The sequence below is a fragment of the Narcine bancroftii genome, chromosome 9 (assembly GCF_036971445.1).
Source record: "Narcine bancroftii isolate sNarBan1 chromosome 9, sNarBan1.hap1, whole genome shotgun sequence".
Taxonomy (NCBI): domain Eukaryota; kingdom Metazoa; phylum Chordata; class Chondrichthyes; order Torpediniformes; family Narcinidae; genus Narcine; species Narcine bancroftii.
In genome coordinates, this window is record NC_091477.1 from 117,778,632 (window position 1) to 117,800,395 (window position 21,764).

Sequence of the window (21,764 nt, forward strand, 5' to 3'; positions counted from 1 at the left end):
CTTGGGAGGGTCCACCCTCTTGAATGCTGTTCTGTCGTTGGCCTCAGAGACAGATATCACTGGGTTGTCAGATTCTGCAGGGATTCTCTTAGGCACCATTGAGTTCTCCTCAATGTGAGCATTGAGTAGTAAAGCATAGTGTTCGCCTTCGCTTAGTAGCCTGCAAACCCTGCTATAGCCGGCTCTGACTTTCACGCTCCTTAGAATTGCCTCTTTGCTGACATACAGAAATCAATACAGATGGTAAATAATGGTGAGCCACGATCTGAGGTGAACTGAGGCCAAGCTGGATGGATGAATGAATCTGTGAACGATAGAGTGAACATTGGAAAAACAAAGCCACCATCTCCTGCAATTGACACAGCAATCAAAGGACACTGAAAGTCATCGATTTTAAATGTTGATATACAGCACGGTAACAGGCCCTTCTGGCCCACAAGCCCGTGCCGCCCAAATAACCCACGACCCCCTTAGGGTTTTGAAGGGTGGGAGGAAATCCACGGGGAGAACTTACAAACTTCTTACAGTCAGCATCAGTTCTATACGGCTTGTTTTTCAGGAACTCAAGTTATTGTTTGATCAAAAGATTATACTTGCTGGCATTCAGAAGCATGTGAGGTGATCTTGTAGAACATTATGAAAGGGATAGATAAGATGGAGGCAGGAAAGCTTTATCCACTGGTAGGCGAGGTAAGAGCCAGGGGACATTGTTTCAAAATTCTGGAGGAAAAGATTGAGGACAGAAATAAGGAGGAGCTGAATTTTGCAGAGTAATGGTTCTGTGCAATTCTTTTCTAAGGAAAGTGGTAGAGGCGACCTTATCAAATATATTTAAAAGTTAGATAAATTTTTTTATAGTAGAGTAATTAAGGGGTTTGTGGATCGTGAGGGCAGTAGCCATGATCTTACTGAATGGCAGAGGGGGCTCGACAGACCAGATGGCCAACTCCTGGTCCTGTTTTTAATGTTCTTATTTTACCTTAGATTGGGTGCTTCAGGCATTTCAGCAAATAGAGGTTATTTAAACTCCTCCATGTACCCTGATCTAGAGATTTAAATTTAGACATACTGCCCAGTAACAGGCCCTTCTGGCCCACGAGCTCGTGCCGCCCAAATATCACAATTAACCGACAAACCCCGTACGTTTTGGAGGGTGGGAGAAAACTGGAGCACCCGGAGGAAACCCGCACAGAATCGGGGAGAATGTGCAAATTCCTTACTGACAGCATCGGATTCAAACCCGGGTCGGTGGCACTCTAATAGCATTGCGCTAACTGCCATGCTAACTGGGCCGTCCAAGATCGAAGCAGAGAAGTCTCAGTTGACAGTTCTGAATGTCACTGAGGAAATGCCACACTGGCAGAGATTTGAAGGACATTAGGTCAAGCCCAAATCCATCCCCTTTCAAGGCAAATCAGAGGTAAATGGTTTAGAGGGTTATGGATTAGTGCAAGATGGTGATGCTAAGGTGCAGACGAGCAATATTCTATTTTTTAATATTTTATTTAGAAATTTTAAACCACAATAATGAAGATACATTAAATTCAAAAGTTATTTCAAAAATTTATACATATGGTATATACTCCCACCTCCCAGCCCCCAAAAGAAAAAGAGAATGAAGAAAGAAGAACCAGAAAATGCCAAGGGAATAGAGCATTTATATCACATATTGGATGTTAGCAAGAAATGAGATCTTCAGAGAGTCTATTAAACATACAAAAATACATTTTGTAAATTTGGGTGCCGTATTTTCCAAAATACATGATATTTGTTTGGTAATCTGTAAGTAATCTTCTCAAGTAGTTTACAGCTACGAAGTTCTGCGTGCCATCTTTCCATAGCTAAATCTGTATCTGACTTCCATGATATTGCTATACATTTCCTAGACACTGCTAAAGCATAGTTAATTTTAATTTAGGCCTTATAACCTTAATATTCCTCAATAAAAATAACATCGGATCCTGTGGGAACTTGATCCCCAAAATCCGTTCCAAAGGAATTACTGACTTCCAACCAAAAATATTTAACTTTGGCAGTGCCAAGTAGAATGTAAAAAAGATCCAATCTCACCTCCACACCTACAACATAAATCTGATATAACAGGATTGAACCTATTTAATTTTTGTGGAGCCAAATATAACTGATGCAAAAAAATTATAATGAACTAATCTATATCTAACGTCTATAATTTTTGTCAGATGACCAATATTCTTATTGAATAGTGCAGTAGTTAGGGATTTGGGGGGGTGGGGGATGGTGGAAGGTCAAAGCCTGCTTCTATGGCTTCTGACCTTATGTGGTCCGTACTTTCCAGACCTGTGTTTAATATCCACTATGAAGTGTTTTCGTTCATCATCGTAACAACTTGCTGTGTGCCAATTGGCTGCTGAACTTGCTGTATTCAGCAAAATAAATCCCTTCAGAGGATCCCTTCATTTTGGACATAGACCCTGCGGTTGCACGATTTAACTTATAAGTACTGTCATTACTTGTAACGGGTCATTTAAAGCCTGTATGGAAATTAGGAGCAGGTGGATGAACCCTTCGGTGTACTGCTGTCTCTCTGCTCTCCTGACTCCATACCAGCAGGGCAAAGCAGTCGGTGATCCAGCCTTACAGCTCCAGCCAGTCATACACACTGTTAGTGTGGAGTTTGCATGCTCTTACTGTGAATGTGTGGGTCCCCGCCCCCCCCCACTCCCAAACCCCTCCTGAGCAGTCTGAATTTTAAGACTTCCACAAAATTAAAATGTCCAGGAAATGGGAGTAATGGTTGGCCCAGCCTCCCTTCCCTTGGAAATGTCCAGGAAATGGGAGTAATGGTTGGCCCAGCCTCCCTTCCCTTGGAAATGTCCAGGAAATGGGAGTAATGGTTGGCCCAGCCTCTCTTCCCTTGGAAATGTCCAGGAAATGGGAGTAATGGTTGGCCCAGCCTCCCTTCCCTTGGAAATGTCCAGGAAATGGAGGTAATGGTTGGCCCAGCCTCCCTTCCCTTGAAACTGTTTTCTCCACTGCACTTCTCATTGAAGTTAATTTCACTGTAAATTTTCACCTTTAAAAAAATGTTAAAATAAAGCAAGGAATCCAGGAGAATAGACCAATATATCAGTATATAAAATTGCTGATGGATGATTGCATTCCTTTCAACAAAGAAAGATTAAGCAATGACTTTGACTTCACCTTGTGGAGGACCCAACAAAAAGTTAACTTGGCCATTGGTCCTAGTCTGTTCTCGAATGAAATCAGCGAACACGTCTTCGTTATTGGGTGGTGGGATTGTTGAACTTTTTCAAAATTCTGTCAAGCCTCCAGCTCAATAGGAAACTGATGGATTATTATGACCAGAAATATGATTTGAGAGAGTCAGTGTGAACGAAGACATCATCCATGAGAACAAGTTCAGTTTCAAAGGCTCCCATCTATCTATTTATATGGGAATATTGATCAGCAAGTAGATGACCAGGCTATTTGACTTTCGACGTTTGGGTGGCAGGGTTAGTGTAATGCTGTAACAATGCCAGTGACCCAGGTACTAATCCTGGTGCTGCCTGTAAAGAGTTTGTACGTTCGCCCCATGCCTGTGTGGGTTTCCTTCGGGTCGTCCTCCCACTCTTCAAAACATATGGGGAGTTGTAGATTAATTGGGTGGCATGGGTTTGTGGGCTGAAGGGGCCTGTTAACATGCTGTATTCTAAATTTAAAATTTGATACCTAAATTAAAATAAAACTCTTATCCCTCACAGTAACAGGCCCTTCTGACCCACAAGCCTGTGTTGCCCAAATACCCCAATGAACCTACAATTCCCGTAAGCTTTTAAAGAATGAGAAGAGACCAGGCCGCCCAGAGGAAACCCACGCAGACACAGGGAGAATGTACAAACTCCTTAGACTTTGACGTATTTGATTGTCACGACCACAATTTTAAAATGGTTTGGTAAAAAGTATGAGCTCAAACCAAGTTTGTTTTGTGTCTCAAATAATGAGTTGTTCGGATCCAAAAGATTCTAAACTGTTCTACTGTTAACTCACCTTGGAGATAATGAATTGAGAGAAAATTATAGGTAGGATCTCAGCTACCGGCAGTAAGTTATGGCCTCGACTGGCAGGCAAGTGGTGGAATAATAGGTACGGTTCTGATCAGCCTTTCAGGCTAGCATCTCTTTTCCAAAGTCCCACACAAGTACTGGTAATTCTAAACATGGATCCATGAGAGGAAGAATGATTAGGGGAACAGCCTTGCATGCAGAGCAGAATATTTGGGTGTACCGTATTTCATCATTGCAACATAAATGTAGTTGCAATTGAACAGTGCAAGTGCGACTTTCTTACAGAATTGTCAGTGTTGTGGACCTTGTTCAATAATGTGAATTAAACACAATTTTTTCTCTGTACATGCAGTTAGTATTTGTAAATGAAAACTGTGCTTCTGCTGTGAATAGCATAAACAAATCATTTCCCTCTGTTAAACTCTCCCGTTGATTCTGTCTGCCCTTCTCTTGTCCCTTTCCTCTTCCTTTTCTCTCCAGGACTCCAGTAATCCCGTTGTAACCCTCCAGGATGGTTGTAACAATTTCAGCTTCATGGTAACCCAGCAACTTGCATTTCCTTGTCTGTTTTGTTCTCCTTTATTGTTAATATTCTTCTTTTATTATTTTAAAACTTCAAACCAAAAGCTGCAACAAAAAGATTCAGTTTTCTTAAAAACACTGCCACAGTTTTCAAGATAATCTGCCTTTTCCAGTTTTGAGCTAAATATCAAGGAGGACGAAAACAACGAGGGAACTTTGCTCTAGCTTATCTTGACGCTCTAATATGCCTTGGTTATATGCTTTGTGAACTACAGCACAGAAACAGGCCCTTCTAGTCTGTGCCGACCTATTATTCTCGCTAATTCCCTTCACCTGGACCATAGCCCTCCGTACCCCTCCCATCCATGTACCTATCCAAATTTCTCTTAAATATTGTCATTGAGCTCATATTCACCACTCCACTGGCAGCTCATTCCACACTATCACCGCCCTCTGAGTGAAAAAGTTCCCCTTAAACATTTCTTTCTTTTTCAATCTTTTTATTAACCTTTCATAATATAAGGAGAATAGAAATAACACAATTAAAATGGGATGTCGAAGTCGACATATCATGTATAAATTCCAAAGAGTGAAAATGTGACATATTAGAAATAATTCTCCTAACAAAGAAAACAGAGATAAAGAAATAATTATAAATATTACATCTAAAACCCCCCCCCACCAACTAATCTACAAAAAATTTTTTTTTTAAACTAACAACGGAGCAGCCGAGCCCAGAGATCTGTTGAATAGTTTAAATCATAGCTCTGGTCCACACCTACAGATAACAAAAACGTCTGGAAGGGAAGAGTTTAATTCATAGAATAATACCAGTTATATCCCATGTAAGTCATCAAGTTTCCATGTTTCTTCAAATTTAGTCGTATCTAAAGTACAACTTCTGATTTTTTTTCTAGATTTCAGAAAGACGTAACACGGGAAAGCCATTGAAATAATGTAGGATAACCCAAGTCTTTCTATTGAAGTAAAATGGCTCGAATAGTGTAGAAAAAGCTACGACTCGCAACTAGTCCACACTTTAGCAAGGAAACCGGGTGTTTCTTTTTTTTAAAAAAAAGCGAAGTAATGGAATTTTAAAGCCTGCTCTCTGTTTTTAGTCACCCAATAATTTTATAATGGATGGCAAATAAATCTCAATTAGAGTTACAGAGCTACAGAGCAGGGAATAGGCTCTTTAGCGCAGATAGCATTCTGGGCTACTCCCGATAGCTTGCATTTGGTCCATGTCTTTCTAAACCTTTTCTATCCGTGAACGGTATATGCTGGCATATAAGACAGTCATTGAACATTCAAAATGTCACCCCAAAACTAGGGGTCATCTTATACGCCAAGTATAAAATTTGGACCTTTACAGTGAAGACTCAGGGCTCCCCTGTGGGCTCCATCCGTCCAGTTCGAATGCCATTGGCTCTGTACAGACTTTAAACAGCCTGTTAAAGGAGTCAACAGTGAGCAGTAAGTGCCAGATTTGGAGGTAATCTTATACAGCAAGTATAGCTCAAAGCCTACATTTTAGGTTTTTGGAAATGCAGGGGATCGCCTTATACAGAGTCATCTTATATACTGGCATATACGGGATCTATCCACTCCACGCATCTTTTGAATATTGTAATTGTTCCCGCTTCTTGAGGTTCCTCTGGCAGATCTTTCTAGATTATGGATCACCCTCTGAGTCAAAAAGCTGCCCCTCAGGTCTCTCTTAAATCTCTCCCCTCATGCCCTCTGGTTCTTGAATCATCTACCTTGGGAAAAAGACTGAGCGCTCACCTTATCCATGTCCTTCCCAATTCTATAAGCATCCTTAAGGTCACCCCTCTGACAGTCCATCAAGTAAGGACACACAATTTTTATCCTCTCCCTATTACTTAAGTCCCAGTAATTAGAATAAAGCATGCGAATACTACCAATTTCTCTCTGCCTGAAAGTTTTACCTAAAACCCCAGTGCATGTCAGAAATTGCAGAACACTAGCCAAATGCTGACTGCTTAAGATGCTTGTAGTCAAGCGTAACAGTGTGGCTGCAGCTTTTTGTCTGAAGTTCTCGATTGCATGTGATTGTCATGTCTGACCTGCAAGCTGCCAGAAGATGGCACCTCGTTTGAAATGAAAACTGATCCACCCCAAAATATTACCAGGACATCATATATCCTGCATGGAATATAGAATATGTAAATACTCCTTGTTCCAGGAAGTCAGTTCTTCGTCTAACCCTTTTTCCCTCTGTTAACTGGACATGCATGAAAAGAGTAGAATTTCACAAATCCACCTATGCTGCTTGATCCACAGTGTGTGAATCTGTAAAAACACATAGAAATGTTGGAGGAATTCAGTGGTTGGAGCATCTGTTGGAGGTAAAGATATATTACTGACATTTGGGGCCCTTCAGATTATAAGCAAAGAACAGGAAGGCGTGGGAATAAAGACTGAAGACTGGCAGGGGGAATTCTGATTCTGTGGAAGACAAAGAACTGCTGGAGGAACTCAGCATGTCAGACAGCAATATGGTCAGTCAACATTTCAGGTCAGATCCCTTTATCAAGTCTTGAGGGAAGAGGGTGATAATTACGTTTATAAAGGAGAAAAGAAACAATGGAGAGAGGTGGCAGAGGTGTGAGAGGTGGAGAGGCAGGTAGAAGGAGAACCATTCGGAAGGGGAGAGGAGTTAGAGATATGGGAGCAATTTTTTAAACAGGTGTAGGTAAAGAAGAGATGATAACAGTGGAACCAGATGGAGGGGGGCTAAAATTAGAAAAATCAGTGTTTGTACTGTTAGATTTAAGGCTATCCAGGTGGAAGATGATGTGTTGTTGCTTGTTTACATATAATCGTATTGGTTGAGTGTAGTAGTAAAGTGAGGGAGCACTTCATTAGTAACTTCCAAATTAAGCAACCCTTCACTTGTAGCCTCAAAGCGAAGCAACACTTGTGAATTTGCGGGGGTCATCTACTGCACCCGCGCTCCCGTTGTGGCCTCCTTAATATCGGAGAGACTGGACACAGACTGGGATTGTTTCTTTGAGCATCTTCACTCTATCCGCAGGAATGACGGGGATCTCCCAGTGGTCAACCGTTTCCATTCGGCGCCCTGCTCCTGTGCTGATATGTCTGTCCATAGAGCCATGCAGATCCTTAAAAAAAACTCCTATAGTAGGAATTAAATTGTAGTGCAGATAGACAGACTAAATATAAACGATGAATAATAAGTACTCCGTTACAGTAGCAGAAGAAAAAAGGGCAGACATATCTTTTGATGGTGTTGGGGAAGTTTATGATCAGGAAGTAAATGGAGCCTGTTAGACATCGGAAAGAAGCTGTTCTTGAACCTAGAGGTGTTGGACCAAACTTCTGCCTGAAAGTAGCTGAAAGGGTGATGGAGGTCCTTCATGATGTTGGGTGCCTTCATGAGGCAGCGCCTCACATGGATAGTAATGACACAGCAAGATCTCAATCAGCTAATAATGTATTTTGGTAGTATTGATTGAAGAATAAATTAGACCCTACTTTGAGGAAGGGCTCAGGACTGAAACGTCGGTCATACATCTTTACCTCCTATGGACGCACCTCCAGCATTTCTATGTTTTTACCTGAAGATGCTTCCCATGAAATAATCCCATTGGATTTCTCACTTTGACTTGAAAGCGTAGATGAGGCCTTGGTTTAACACGTTTTGTGCAGAACAGGGCTTCTAAAAGTGCAGTTCTCCTTTGATGCTGCTCCAGAGCGCTGGCTCAGAAACTACAGATGGAAAGACGAGAGTGGCGTTGGCTGAGCTGAAGCCAGCACAGGCAAATGACAATGGGAGCCAGAAATGTCATTTAGTTGAACAAAATATGATCCTATAAAGTGCTTTGCAGCCAATTATCCATCCCAAACCAAACAACAAACAGACTGGAGCAGGCTCAGATGTGGATGCTTGTTTTGCTACCGATCCTAATTCATCCATGTCTGCACATCAGGGGGCTCAAACATGAATGACACAAAGTCTATTTTGCTTTTTTTAATATAAAGCAGATTTTTAATACTCATTATGTATTTTGAAATTTCAACTCAGTCTGTTCAAAACTCCAAATCCAGTGAGTGGAAACTTCATCTTGAAGGTTTCAGTTCCAGGATTACCTTGAAGCTAAAATGGGTGTCTGTAATGCAGTTGGTGAGTTTGCATAGACCATAAGGCCATAGGAAACAGAACCAAAAGTATTCAATCCATGGATTCTTCTCCGCCATTCCATCATGAGCTGGTTCATTCTCCCACTCTGCGCCACCATCCTGCCTTCTTGCTAAAGTGTTGGTGCTTGTGAATGTTTCCTGCATTCTGCTGACTTGGAAGATGTTCCAAGAGTAGGGCTGAGCATTTGTACACGTTCCTTGAATTCCATATATGGAAGTGGTCAGCCTGGATCTGGTTTAGATGGAGGTAAATAGAGAAGCGGTGTTTCTTTGAATGATTCAAAAAGCACAGGTTTTAAAACTTCAGACAAAATAATTCACAAAGGGCGTGATGAAAGGAATGGGGGGGGGGAAATGATCTGAAATGGGTGCGGGAAACTCAATCAGTCCTGACTTTCAAGAGGGAATTGGATAGACACAATTGAATGGGTCATGGTGAAAGAGCAGGCTTTTCAGATGGTTGGTTTGCAGTGCAAGGTGATGGAATGGATTAACTGGGTTGAATAACGTATGTGTACCAATCTAAAGAACAATTCATTACAAATCTGATGATAAGTATGTCTTAAAATATCTTTCAGACAACATGGTTCGTGTAGTGGTTAGTGCAACGCTATTACAGCTCCAGTGTCCTAGAACTGTCTGTAAGGGATTTGTACATTCTCCTCGTGTCTCCGTGAGTTTCCTCGGAGGACTCCGGTTTCCTCCCACACTTCCAAACGTGCAGGAATTGTAGGTTAATTGGGGTATTTGTGTGGCATGGGCTTGTGGGCCAGAAGGGCCTGTGACCACACTGTATGTATAAATTAATTAAAATTAATAACAAAGTGTGATTGTCTAACCCTTTTTGATTCCTAAAACATGGATTATATTTCAGTGAAGCAAAAATTAGTGGAAATCTAGAAGACTCCCACCAAAACTCTCTGCAAGATTGATCAATGGAAATTCTGATGAATGGAATCAACAGAATTTAATTGCGTTGTGGTTGATCACACTGGGCAACAATTTTTTTTCAAAAGATTTGTTTCCTGAAAAGCAATGGGGGACAATGATAGACTGAACATAGAGCTAATTTCAGATTTGCTGTACCATGTAAATTGAAGAAACATTAAATTAATTTTTATTGAATTTAGCATGTTTCATCAAAGTAATGACGCTGACACATTGCGTTAGTTCAACTGACCAAAACGCTCATTTTCATTTGTACTCAGCATCTGATGCCTCTCGTGTCAGTGTCCAACAATAGTCACAGAACTGATGTATTCCACTTGTCCTGATACCGCTTTTGCATGGTTGAAATGTTCCACCAAGTTCTTTACTGACTGCACCGAGATTAGCGGGGAAGACGTCCAAGTGCGAATCCAGAAAATGAATTTTCAACGACACGTTGCGCTTCACGATTTTGTCCGCTTGAAGTAGATTTAAAATATCTCCGGAAATTATAAAAATATGTTGTATCTAAAAATCAATACTTGACAGGAAGATTCTAAGGCAATTATTTTGTGATCAGCAGGCCAAAATCCGTAAAATAAACCCAAAAGTGTTCAGGAGGCAAAATCTTAATTGTCTAGTGTCATTGATTAACAAGTACTTAGGATTGTTAATTGATTGTATCAGTGCTGTCTGGAAGGCAAATGTACCCTGAACCTGCAATGCTTCACTGAAACATTTCATCATGTAACATGGCATGAACCAGCTGGCTGGATTTTTTGCGTCTGCTTTCAACCTGCTCCAAAAGGACATCCATATTCCAGTGCCCAAGAAGAACAAGGTCACACGTTTCAAAGACTACCAGCCAGTGCCTATAATGAAGCACTTTGAGAGATTGTTGATGGAGTGAATCAACTCTTATCTTAGGAAGGACCTGTATCCACCTCATTTCACCTATCATCAACCATTTAGCTGGCCCTCCATTCTGTGTTAGATCACCTTGACCACAGGAAAACCTGAATAAGATTGATGTTCACTGACTACAGCTTAGTGTTCAACACCATCATACCAGCAACATTCATGACTAAGATTAATAATCAGGGATCTTGTCCATCCCTCTTCAACTGGCTCCTCAACTTCCACATCGGCTGACCCCAATCAGTGTGGATTGGTAGCATCACCTCCTCCTCTCTCTCCATCAACCCAAAGTTGTCCCCCAGCTCTATTTCCTGTACATCTATGTCTGCGCAACCAAGTTTAGCTTAGACTCTGTCTACAATTTTGATGGTGACACCACTGTTGTTGGCTGAATAACTGGAAATGATGACTCAGAATACAAGATGGAGCTCAAGATCCTGGTTGGGCAGTGCCAGAATAACAATCTTGTTCTCAATGTCACCAAGGAGCTTATTGTTGATTTTAGGGAGGAGAAGCCAGGGGACCACACACCTGTCCACATTGATGGGAAGGAGGTGGAGAGAGTCAACGCCTTCATATTCATGGGTATCCATATATCAGATGACTCCTCGGAGCCAGCACATCAAGGCAACATCATAGCCTTTATTTTGTAAGGCCTTGGTTCTCAACCTTTCCTCCCCCCCACATACCACCTTAAGTAATCACTTAAGTAAATATAATTCTTTAAGAAATCAGACCTTCACCACAACAAAAAAAAAACAGGCCCTGCTTTTAGTATACTTATCCTATGGATTCCAGTTATTGGAACTAGCTGCAAAAAAGATCCATTTAACATAAAAATGTAACCCCTTGCTGTAAATCTCTCTTGGGAGCCTTCAACCCCAATTGGGCCAACTGTGACACTGATATACTTATCTCTCCTTACAACTAACTCCTCTATCACGCCTTAATTGTGAATCTGATTTCTCTCATGCAAGCATGGTTCACCTGACCTAAATCCCAACTACATACCATCTCCCTTTAAAGATGCACTCCTCCGTCCCTAACTCCTTCTGCTTTGACTATTACTTAAACAAGCCTCACCTCATTCGACTACGGTTCCTGTTCTACCACGGTCAGCACCAGAATGAGTGTTGGAGGAGGGCATTAGGGTAACCAGATGGGGCACAGTCCGACAGTCATAAACCTGCTCAGTGGGGAAGGGGGGGTGCTGGTGGCAGCCTACCTCCCAAGCAGATGTAAATCTCCTCTGTCCCTCTGGCGTAACAGCCGAAAGTGCTGCTTTTATGCATGGATACTCATGATGCATGCTAGTGACGCGGGCGTGGCCATGTCTGACGGCGAGAGATGGCCACGATTGTACGTGGGCACAGCACTTTAGAAGAAAGGGCCCTGCCCCGCGAATGCCAACCCCCCCCCCCACCTTGGCACCAACTGTGAATTTCAGGAAGGGCTTTGTGGGTGTAAATTGGTTAATGACTTTTTAAATTTGCATGTGGCTAGGGTCTTATATGCAGGGTTCTTCAGCTGAAGGCTCTTGCAAGCATAGAACATAACAGCCCAGTGCAGGCCCTTTCCTCTTGTTGTCCCAACCTATATATTCCTACCAAAAAATAATCAAAACCCTTCCTACCTCATAAGCCTCTATTTTCATTTCATCCATGTACCTGTTTAAGAGTCTCTTAAATGCCCCTAATCATTAAGGCCTAATGTTTCACCTTATAAGTTAGCATTCTGTGCATCTGCACTTTAGTGTGACTCTTGATATAAAATGCCCATAGGTCTGATATGTCTGTACCCTGCACCGTTCTACACCATAATGTCGCCATTCAGCTAGAAAATGGCTAGGAAATGTTGCAAATATCAAAAAGTCAGGTGGTATCCATGGAGTGAGAAACACGGTTAATGTTTCAGGTCACGAGCCTTGCATTTAAACTGGAAAAAGTTGGATTGCAAAGTGTTTCAAATTGTACAGAAGAGGTGGAAAGAAGACAGGGGATCGCTGTGAAATGGTGGAATCCAGGGAAGAGAAATGATATAAATGACGAGGGTGGGGACGAGGGCTTGCTAATTGCAGCGGATCCGTGTGGTAGAGGTAGAAATAGAAGCAAATGAACCAGGGCAGGAGCGAGCGAAAGGAAATAAAAGCACTGCTGGAACTGTAAGTAAAAAAGTCATGTCATCTCTTAGGTTTGCAGCAAATTGGAAATTTGCAACACATTCCTTTTATGTGTTGCTCTGCAACAATGGAACATGGAAATCTGCAGGTATGAGTGAAAAGTAGGCGTGCATCTGAATTAAAAGGCTGGGGAGAAGGAAGAAAGAAAGGGCAGGGGGGAAGCACAGGCCAACAGACCAAAAGGTGATAATTGGTTATGGATGGGAGCACAGGAGAGAGGAAAGATGAGAACTGATTGGAGAATAAATTGAATCAATCAATACCTTGAAGAGGGGCTCAAGCCTGAAACGTTGGTAATATAATCTTTGCCTCTAATAGAAGCTGTGCGACCTGCTGAGTTCTCCAGCATTTCAATGTTGCTCTGCCCCAGTATAACATGATGACCAGCAGACGGCACACACCAGATATTCTGTGGAAGAAATCTTTAAACATTCTGATTTGACATTTTACAGGGCCAAACATTCGACCATAGTGGATCATACACGCACCAGGCTCGCTCCATCCAGCTCCCGCAGTATCCTGGTATGCAGCAGGCACAGGTAGGTAATTCAGAAAGGAGATTTCCTTCAGTAATTGCCTTTTGCAGTGAACAGGAATTCGCTGTCTGTGTGTTGTTCAGATGGCTGGCTCCACCCTCACCTACCCCAATATAAACCCTGGTTTTCCAGCCTTACCTCAGAATCACCTGAGAACTATTGTACATGTCAGCCATTGATTGTAAGCTATTAAAAGCATGTTTGTACTCCTCTCAAGTCTCTGAGTGCAGTCAGTCGCGTTATGCGTTTGAAATGATAAAACTAATTTATGGATTACCCCACCAACTCGTAATTATCCCTAAATCCTTTTGGCCATCTACTAAATGCACTAGTTGACCGCTGACCCTTGTTTACCATCACTTCAATGTCTTTCTTTAACTTCAAATGGAAAAAGATCTATGTATTTCTAATTTTGAGGGCATGGCCCCTTCAAGAATGGAATGGCTGCCCAATGAACTGAATTGAATTGAACTGGATTGTTTATTGTAACATGCTCTGAAATACAGTGAGAAGCCTGATTTTGCCAGGCAAGTAAATTCATAGAATAGGTAGTGCAACAAAAAACAAAAAAAAAGACATAAAAATGGGGCGGCACGTTTGGCATAGCGATTAGCGCAACGCGAGTGCAGCGCCAGCGACCCGGATGTTCCAGTTTCCTCCCACCGTTCAGAAAATGTACAGAGGTTGTAGGTTAATTGGGTGTATTTGGGCAGCATGGACTCATGGGCCAGAAGGGCCTGTTACTATATTGGATGTATATCTAAATGTAAAAAAACTCTGAATGAGTGTGAATTGATAATTGGGTGACATTTCAAATTAAGAGTCTCTGAAGTGGAGTCAATATTAAAGCAAGAGAAAGAGTTGGAGGAAAATAAATATATGTCTGGTTTGAAACCGGCCTTCCATCTGTCAACACGCAATGATTTATCTGGAATGTTAATCGTCGACAAAAGACAGGCATAGAGAGGAGAGAGTGGACAGCAGCGGCCAATACCAGAGGACGTTGGTTTAAGGTGAGTGGAAGAAAGTTTAGGGGAAAGATCAGGGTTTCAGTAAAACCCTGTTATCCAGAATTCAGGCAACTGGCAGCCTCAAGCAACTGGTTAAAATTTAAAAAAAATTGTGGAAAAATAAATAGGTAAAAAATACGAGTTTATAATTGACCCACCCCACCATTAGTTCGTCAATCATACAACACGCGGTCTCAAGCAATCAGAAAATTAACCTATCTGACATTTATTGATTCCCGTAGGTGCTGGTTTCCAGGGGTTTACCAAGAATGTATTGCCGGGGGTTGTGGTCAAGGCTAGTACAATTTAAAAGACTCTTAGATAGGCACATGGATGGAAGAAAAATAGAGAGTTGCAGACTGCGAGGGAGGGAAGGATTAGATCAGTGGCTTTCAAACTGCCCCCCTCCACCCCTGAACTCACATTCCACCTGAAGTAATCCCATGCCAAAGGTGCTCTGTGATTAGTAAGGGATTGCTTTAGGTGGTATGTGAATGGAAAAAAAAAGTTTGAAAACCACTGTTTTAATTATCCTTAATTGACTCGGTTTCATAACTCCAAAGGAAATTGACCAATGACATTTTTCTCAGGCAAAATATTTCAGTAACAATTGGGTCTAGAGCAGTGGTTCTCGGCCTTCCCTTCCCACTCACGTAGCACCTTAAGCAATCCCTCACTAATCACAGAGCCCTTATGGCATAGGGATTGCTTAAGGTGGAATGTGAGTTTAGGGGGACAGATTGAAAACCACTAGATTGTTCGTGGGGTCAGTTCATCTGGGCTGGCACAACATTGTGGGCTGAAAGGCCTATACTGCTCTATGGTCTATGAAAGATTGCAGATCCAGACATTGATGTTTCTCTTTTCATAATCCTGCCTAACCTACTGAGTTTTTCCAGCATTTTATGCTTTTGTTTTGGATGTCCAGAATCTGCAGGGGTTTTGTTTGTGATTTTCGTACTTCATTAATCTTTCCTTGTGCAGACCCTGCCCCATGGATACACGGCATACAGTACACAGATGTCACTGCAGCAGCAGACTGGGGGTAGCATGCCATCACCAAACTACAGTGCCAGACCGTACCAAGGTGCTCATTCTAACCCAGCCCTCATGGACCGCCTCCGGCAAATCCAACAGCAGCCCAGTGGGTACATTCACCAGCAAGCCTCCCCCTACCCATCCAATCTTCAGGGTACTCAGCGGTAAGTAACATCCACCTCACCACTTGGATGGAATAAATCTTCAATTATTTAACGTGTTAGTGGAGCAGATAGGACGACGCAATTATAGTACCAGCAACTGGAGTTCGAAACTGGCGCTGTCTATCAGGAGTTTGTATGTTCTTCCCTGTGATCTGCGTGTGTTTCCTCTGGGAGCTCCAGTTTCCTCCCACCCTTCAAAAACATGCTGGGGTTGTAGGTTAATTGGGCAGAATGGGCTCGAGGGCTGTAAGAGCCTGTTATCATGCTGAATGTCTAAATTAAAAATCTTCCCCATCCTCCCCCTCCTCGGCTTTTCTGGAGCGAACTAATCCAGTGATTTATTGCATTATTTTCTCTTCACCAGTTTCTTCTCTGGCAATTATTTATGGAGCTGATCGCACATCTGCCTTCCAGATCTCAGCTAATCCTATTTTTTAACAAGTTCCACAGAAGAAAGAGAGGAACAGATGGAGCCACTCTGACTCCCTGAGTCTCTGGTTGTCCTGTATTCTAATCCATTATCTACCCTCATTCAATGATCCTTTATATCTGATCAAATGCTGTCAATAAATGGAAGCCTCAGAGGAGATTGAAGCCATTTAAATGTCTCGTCTGCTCCTTTACTTAAAGGCATCACAGCTCACCTGTGACCAACCCATTGGCCTTGAGCCTCTGAACTGTAATTAAGACTTGGCCACGAATCATTTGTCATTTGAACAAGATGGTGGGCTAGCGATCAGAGCTCCTGCTTCAACTGTGGTCTGGGTTCGATCCTGACCTCTGCTGCTGTCTGTGTGGAGTTTGCGTGTTCTCCCTCTGATCGAATAGATTTCCTCTGGGTGCTCAACTTTCCGAGAATGTACAAGTGGTAGGTTACCACTGTACATTGACCCAGGCATGTAGGTGGGTGGTAAAATCTGGGAGGAGTTGATGGAAATATGAAGAGAATGGGTTACATGGAAAATGAGAGCAGAATGGTAATCTTTCTGATGGAAGAAATGGGCTTATCCAATTCTGTAAGGATATGGCGTAAACATTGAAGGATATTTCACATTTCTACCCAATTCTGACTGTAGCAATGTTTTCCAACAGTGCTGGAAGATGTGACACTAACTTTCAGTATAAGCCACTTTGTTCATGATTTCCAAACCAGCACATAGTTTGGGCACCCTGCCCACATTTTGTCCATACCTTGATGAAGGGCTCAAGCCCGAAAAGTTGGTTATCTTTGCTATATAAAGTGCACTGTTTGACCTGCTGAGTTTCTCCAGTGTTGTGTTTTTACAAATCATTCCTTTCTGTCTTCCAGTTCTCCTTTACATCAAGTTCAAGTTTACTATCATCTTATTGTCTCTAGACCATGGTTCACAAACAAAAATACCGTACATAATGATTACATAAATAATCAATATAAACATATATAAATATTTGGGTGATTTACACGGTTCATCAGTCTCACAGCCTGCAGGAAGAAACTATTCCCCAGATTGGCAGTCTTGCTTTTGATGCTCCTGTACCTCTTCTTGATAGTAATGGGTTAAAGATGTGCTGGATGGTTTTCTATAATCCTTGAGCCCTATTTAGACATCACTCCCACTAAATGTCTACAGAGGAAAGGGAGATCCTCTCAGCTGTTTTAATGATCCTTAGTATAGACTTCTGGTCTGATGCTTTGCAGCTACTGTACCCAATGATGCAGCCAGACAGGACATTCTCAATTATACTGCTGTAAAAGATTGTCAAGATGTGGTCTGGTAGCCTTTACCCCCCCCCCCCCCCCTCAACCTCCTTGTGCTCCTGACTAATGAGGAGATATTGTGAGTCCAGGATAGGTCATCCTTTATATGCATGCCAAGAAACTTTGTGCTGTTCACTCTCTCTGTGACAGGATCACTGGTGTGCAGTGGAGAATGGTCAACCTTCGTCCTCCTGAAGTCCACAATCATTCCTTTGTCTTGTCCACTTTGAGTCTCAGGTTGTTATTTTCGCACCATTTTATGGGCCGCTCAACCTCCTCTCTGTAATGCGACTCCTCACTGTTGCTTGATTAGGCCCAACTACGGTTGTATCATCTGCAAACTTGATAATTCTGTTAGAATTGAATCTGGCAGCGTGAACAGTAACGGGTTGAGCACACAGCCCTAAGGTTCACCAGTGCTCAACGTGATGGGACTTCAGGTTCTGTAAGTTCATCATGAAAATACTCCTCAAGCCATCATTACCCTTTGAAATTTCTGTGGGCGTAATATCCTCTTGAAGTCGTTGCTCATTCCCTCTGAGTAGAACAGTAGCTCTCAACCTTTTTCTTTCCACTCACATCCCACTTTAAGTCATCCCTATCCCATCGGGGCTCTGTGTTTAGTAAGGGATTGCTTAAGGTGGGATGTGGGTGGAAAGAAAAAGTTTGAAAACCCCTGTTTTAATCGTCCCTCATTGACTCGTTATGTGCACGGTTTCAGAACTCCAAAGGAAATGGGCCGATGTCAATTTATCTCCAGCAAAATATTTCAGTAACAATTGGGTCTAGAGCAGTGATTCTCAACCTTCCCTTCCCACTCAAAGACCACCTTAAGCAATCCCGTGCTAATCACAGAGCACCGATGGCATGCTGATGAGCATTGTATCCAGCCACTACTGGTCTGTCCACAACTCCATTTGTAATCTCTGCCTATCCTCGGGTTAACATGCTACAGTTGTCAAAAGAATTGAAATTCAATAGAGGACGTTCTGCACACACACACACACACACACACACACACACACACACACACACACACACACACACACACACACACACACACACACACACATACACACACACGCACACACACACACAGTGTACACCTTACACCAGAGGTTCTCAACCATAATGTTTCTACTCAAATACCACTTTAAGTAATCCCTGACTAAACACAGAGCACCCATGGCATCCAGCCAAAGTAAGGGATAGATAGAACCACAAATGATATAAATACGGAGCAATCCCAAATGAATACATATAAGACTGTAAATATATCTGCTATGTTCTCTGGCACATGCTCACCCAACACCCATTGCAACAGAACACTTTCTTTGGTCGAAACCTTACCTAATTGAAAAGATTGTCACCCAAATTTATTGACCTCAGAAGAACACAGGTGATGCACAGGAGGATTCGTCTTTCATTGTTTTGTGTTGTGGAGGGTTTGCGAAGGTCACCCTCTCTTATACTGAAAATTTATTTATGTGATGCAGTAAAACTCAGATTTATTGTCAGAGTACATACATGATATCACATACAACCCTGAGATTCCCTTTTCCCTGCGGGCCTGAGAGAATTACCTCTAATCGGTAGTGCAAAAAATAAACTGTACACAGCGTAAAGGTAAACAAATAAAGATCTGTCAGCAGATAACAAATGTAAACAAACTGACTTTGCAAAACAGAGAGAACAAAATGAAATCAATAAAGTGCCTAAGAGTCTTTAAATGAGTCCCTGATTGAGTTTGTTGTCGAGGAGTCTGATGGTGGAGGGGGAGCAGCTGTTCCTAAACCTGGTGGTGCGAGTCTTGTGGCACTTGAACCTCTTTCCTGATGGCAGCAGCGAGAACAGAGCGTGTGCTGGGTTGTGTGGGTCTTTGCTGATTGCTGCTGCTCTCCGACGGCAGCGTTCTCTGGAGATGTAGTCAGTAGTGGGGAGGATTTTGCCTGTAATGTCCTGGGCTGTGTCCACTACCTTTTGGAAGGCTTCCAGCTCAGGTGTATTGGTGTTCCCATTACCAGACCATGATGCAGCTGGTCAGCACACTTTCCACCACACCTCTAGAAATTTGCCAGAGTTTCTGGTGTCATAGCAAACCTCTGCAAACTTCTGAGGGAGTAGCGGAACTGTGCCTCAACTTGCTTGAGTGGTGCAGTGGGAGGGATGGGAGGGGGACAGTGTCAGTTTAGGAGAATTCTACCCAGCTCCAGGAGAACTAAATTGGGTGGAATATTGTAAAAGCACAATGTTAGAGAAACTCAGCAGGTCAAATGGTGTACTATATTTAGCAAAGATAAAGATACATAACCAACATTTCAGGCTTGAGTCCTTCATCAAGGTATGTTTCTTTAACTTTTCTATATAAAGAAAACTGTTTGACTTGCTGAGTTTCTCCAGTGTGGTGTTTTTACTTCTGCAGAGACTTTTGTGTTTTACTTCTGGGTGCAATATTGAAATTCCCATGAAAATTGGTGAAGAATGATCTTGGTAGGGAGCGCAACTAGCCTTCTCGTCGATCCCTTCTTCTCCACTGTGAGATGAAAGAGATCCCCCTGAAGTTGCCACCCACATGTTGTGTTTATTAAATTCAAATTTTAAAAACATTTTAAATTTTATTTACAGCACGGTAGAAGCCGATTCCGGCCATTTACACCTGTGCCGCCCAATTAAACCTCAATTAACCCACAACCCCCATATGATTGGAATAAGCTGTTTTCTGGCAAAGATGTGTTCGGCAAGTAGAAGGTATCAAAAGCAAGATCATGAGGGGTGCAGAGTTTGCAAGTTCCTACTAGGATTAAAGGCAAAATTAACAGGCACAGGGAACCTCAGTTTTCAAGGGATACTGGTGATATGATTTAGAAGAGATGTATAACTGGTAGATGCAACAAGGAGCAAATGAGGTACTTGTAGAGTATAGAAAATGTAAGAGAATATTAAAGAAGGAAATCAGGAAGACAAAAAGAAGGCATGAGGGGGCTTTGGCAGATAACGTGAAGGTAAATATTAAATACATTAGAGTAAGAAGACAACAAGAGACAATATTGGTCCCCAAGAGGATCAGAGTGGTCAACTATGTGTGGAGCCTCACAAAATGGGAGAGAACTTAAACAGGTTTTTTTTTTTCATCAGTATTTATTCAGGAAGCTGGAATAGTGCCATATGGAAGGAAGGGAAACAAATAGAAGTGTCATGACACAGATGGAGATTAAGGAGGATAAGGTGATTGCTGCCTTACAGTGAGTAAAGGTAAAGAAATCCCTTGGGCCAGATATGATATTCTCTTGGACCTTGAGGGAGACAAGTGCTGAAATTGCAGGAGTCCTGTGGATTTATTCAAAATGTCCTCAGCAATGGGAGAGGTGCCAGAGGATTAGAGAGTAGCTTGTGCTGTCCCGCTGTTTAAGAAAGGCTCCAAAAGTAAACCAGGTAACTATAAGCTTGACATCACTAGTAGGTAAATTTTTGGAAGGAGTTCTGAGAAACAGGATATATAGGTATTTGGACAGATGTAGCAGCCCGCTACCCTTGGAAGCGGACTGACACACAAAATGGCGGGAACATCGACCAATCAGCGACAAGAATGCCACTGACATCATTTCTGCTGACGACGGTGGGAAAACCAGGCCCAGCGGCAGGAAACTTGGCTTAAATGTAGGCGGGGCAGAGAATGCAACAAACCCATCTTGTCTGTAACCACATCAAGTGTGTCTCATTTTTCCACTCTCTGCTGTAGCAACTCGCCACACAGTCACGGGCCGATTATGGACAATCAGCATGGGTTTGTGCATGGGAGAGCATGTTTAACAAATTTTGTAGAATTTTTTTGAGGAAATTAACAAAAAAATTAGATGAAGGAAATTGTGGATGTTAGCCACATGGACTTTAGAAAAGGCTTTTGACAAGGTCCCACATGGGAGGTTAGTTCAGAAGGTTAAGGCACTAGGTAAACATAGAGGGGATGTAAACTGGATTCGCAATTGGCTGCGTGGGAGAAAACAGAGAGTTGCAGTGGATGGTTGCTTCTCAGACTGGAGGCCTGTGACAAGTGGTGTGCCTCAGGGATCTGTGTTGGGACCATTGTTGTTTGTTGTCTATATCAATGATCTGGATTATAACGTGGTAAATTGGATCAGCAAGTTTGCTGATGGCACAAAGATAGGAAACGATGTGGACAGCGAGGAAGATTTTCAAAGCTTTCAGAGGGATCTGGACCAACTGGGAGAATGGGCCAGTAAATAGAGGATGAAGTTTAATGCAGACAAGTGTGAGATTTTGCATTTTGGAAGAGCAAATCAAGAAAGGACACTGAGGAGTGTGGAGGAGCAAAGCAACCTGAGGGATACAGTACATTGTTCCCTGAAGATGGCGTCACAGGTGGACAAGGTTGTAAAGAAAGCTTTTGGCATCTTAGCCATTGTAAATCTAAGTATTGCATATAGGAGTTGGGATGTTATGTTGAAGTTGTATAAGATATTGGTGAGGCTAAATTTGG

General features: G+C 42.3%; 1 protein-coding gene across 4 annotated transcripts in view; it reads left to right on the forward strand.

Moving 5' to 3' along the window:
- Positions 1-21,764, forward strand: part of LOC138742700 (mediator of RNA polymerase II transcription subunit 12-like protein) — a 404,210-nt gene that overhangs the window by 369,974 nt on the left and 12,472 nt on the right. For 3 of the 4 annotated variants that reach the window (XM_069897449.1, XM_069897451.1, XM_069897452.1), the window contains 2 exons: positions 13,233-13,319; positions 15,311-15,528. In XM_069897449.1, the coding sequence (XP_069753550.1) occupies positions 13,233-13,319; positions 15,311-15,528 (305 nt within the window). Of the gene's footprint in view, positions 1-13,232; positions 13,320-15,310; positions 15,529-15,892; positions 16,077-21,764 lie in introns of those variants that run through there. The other variant, XM_069897453.1, reaches the window with a different exon arrangement.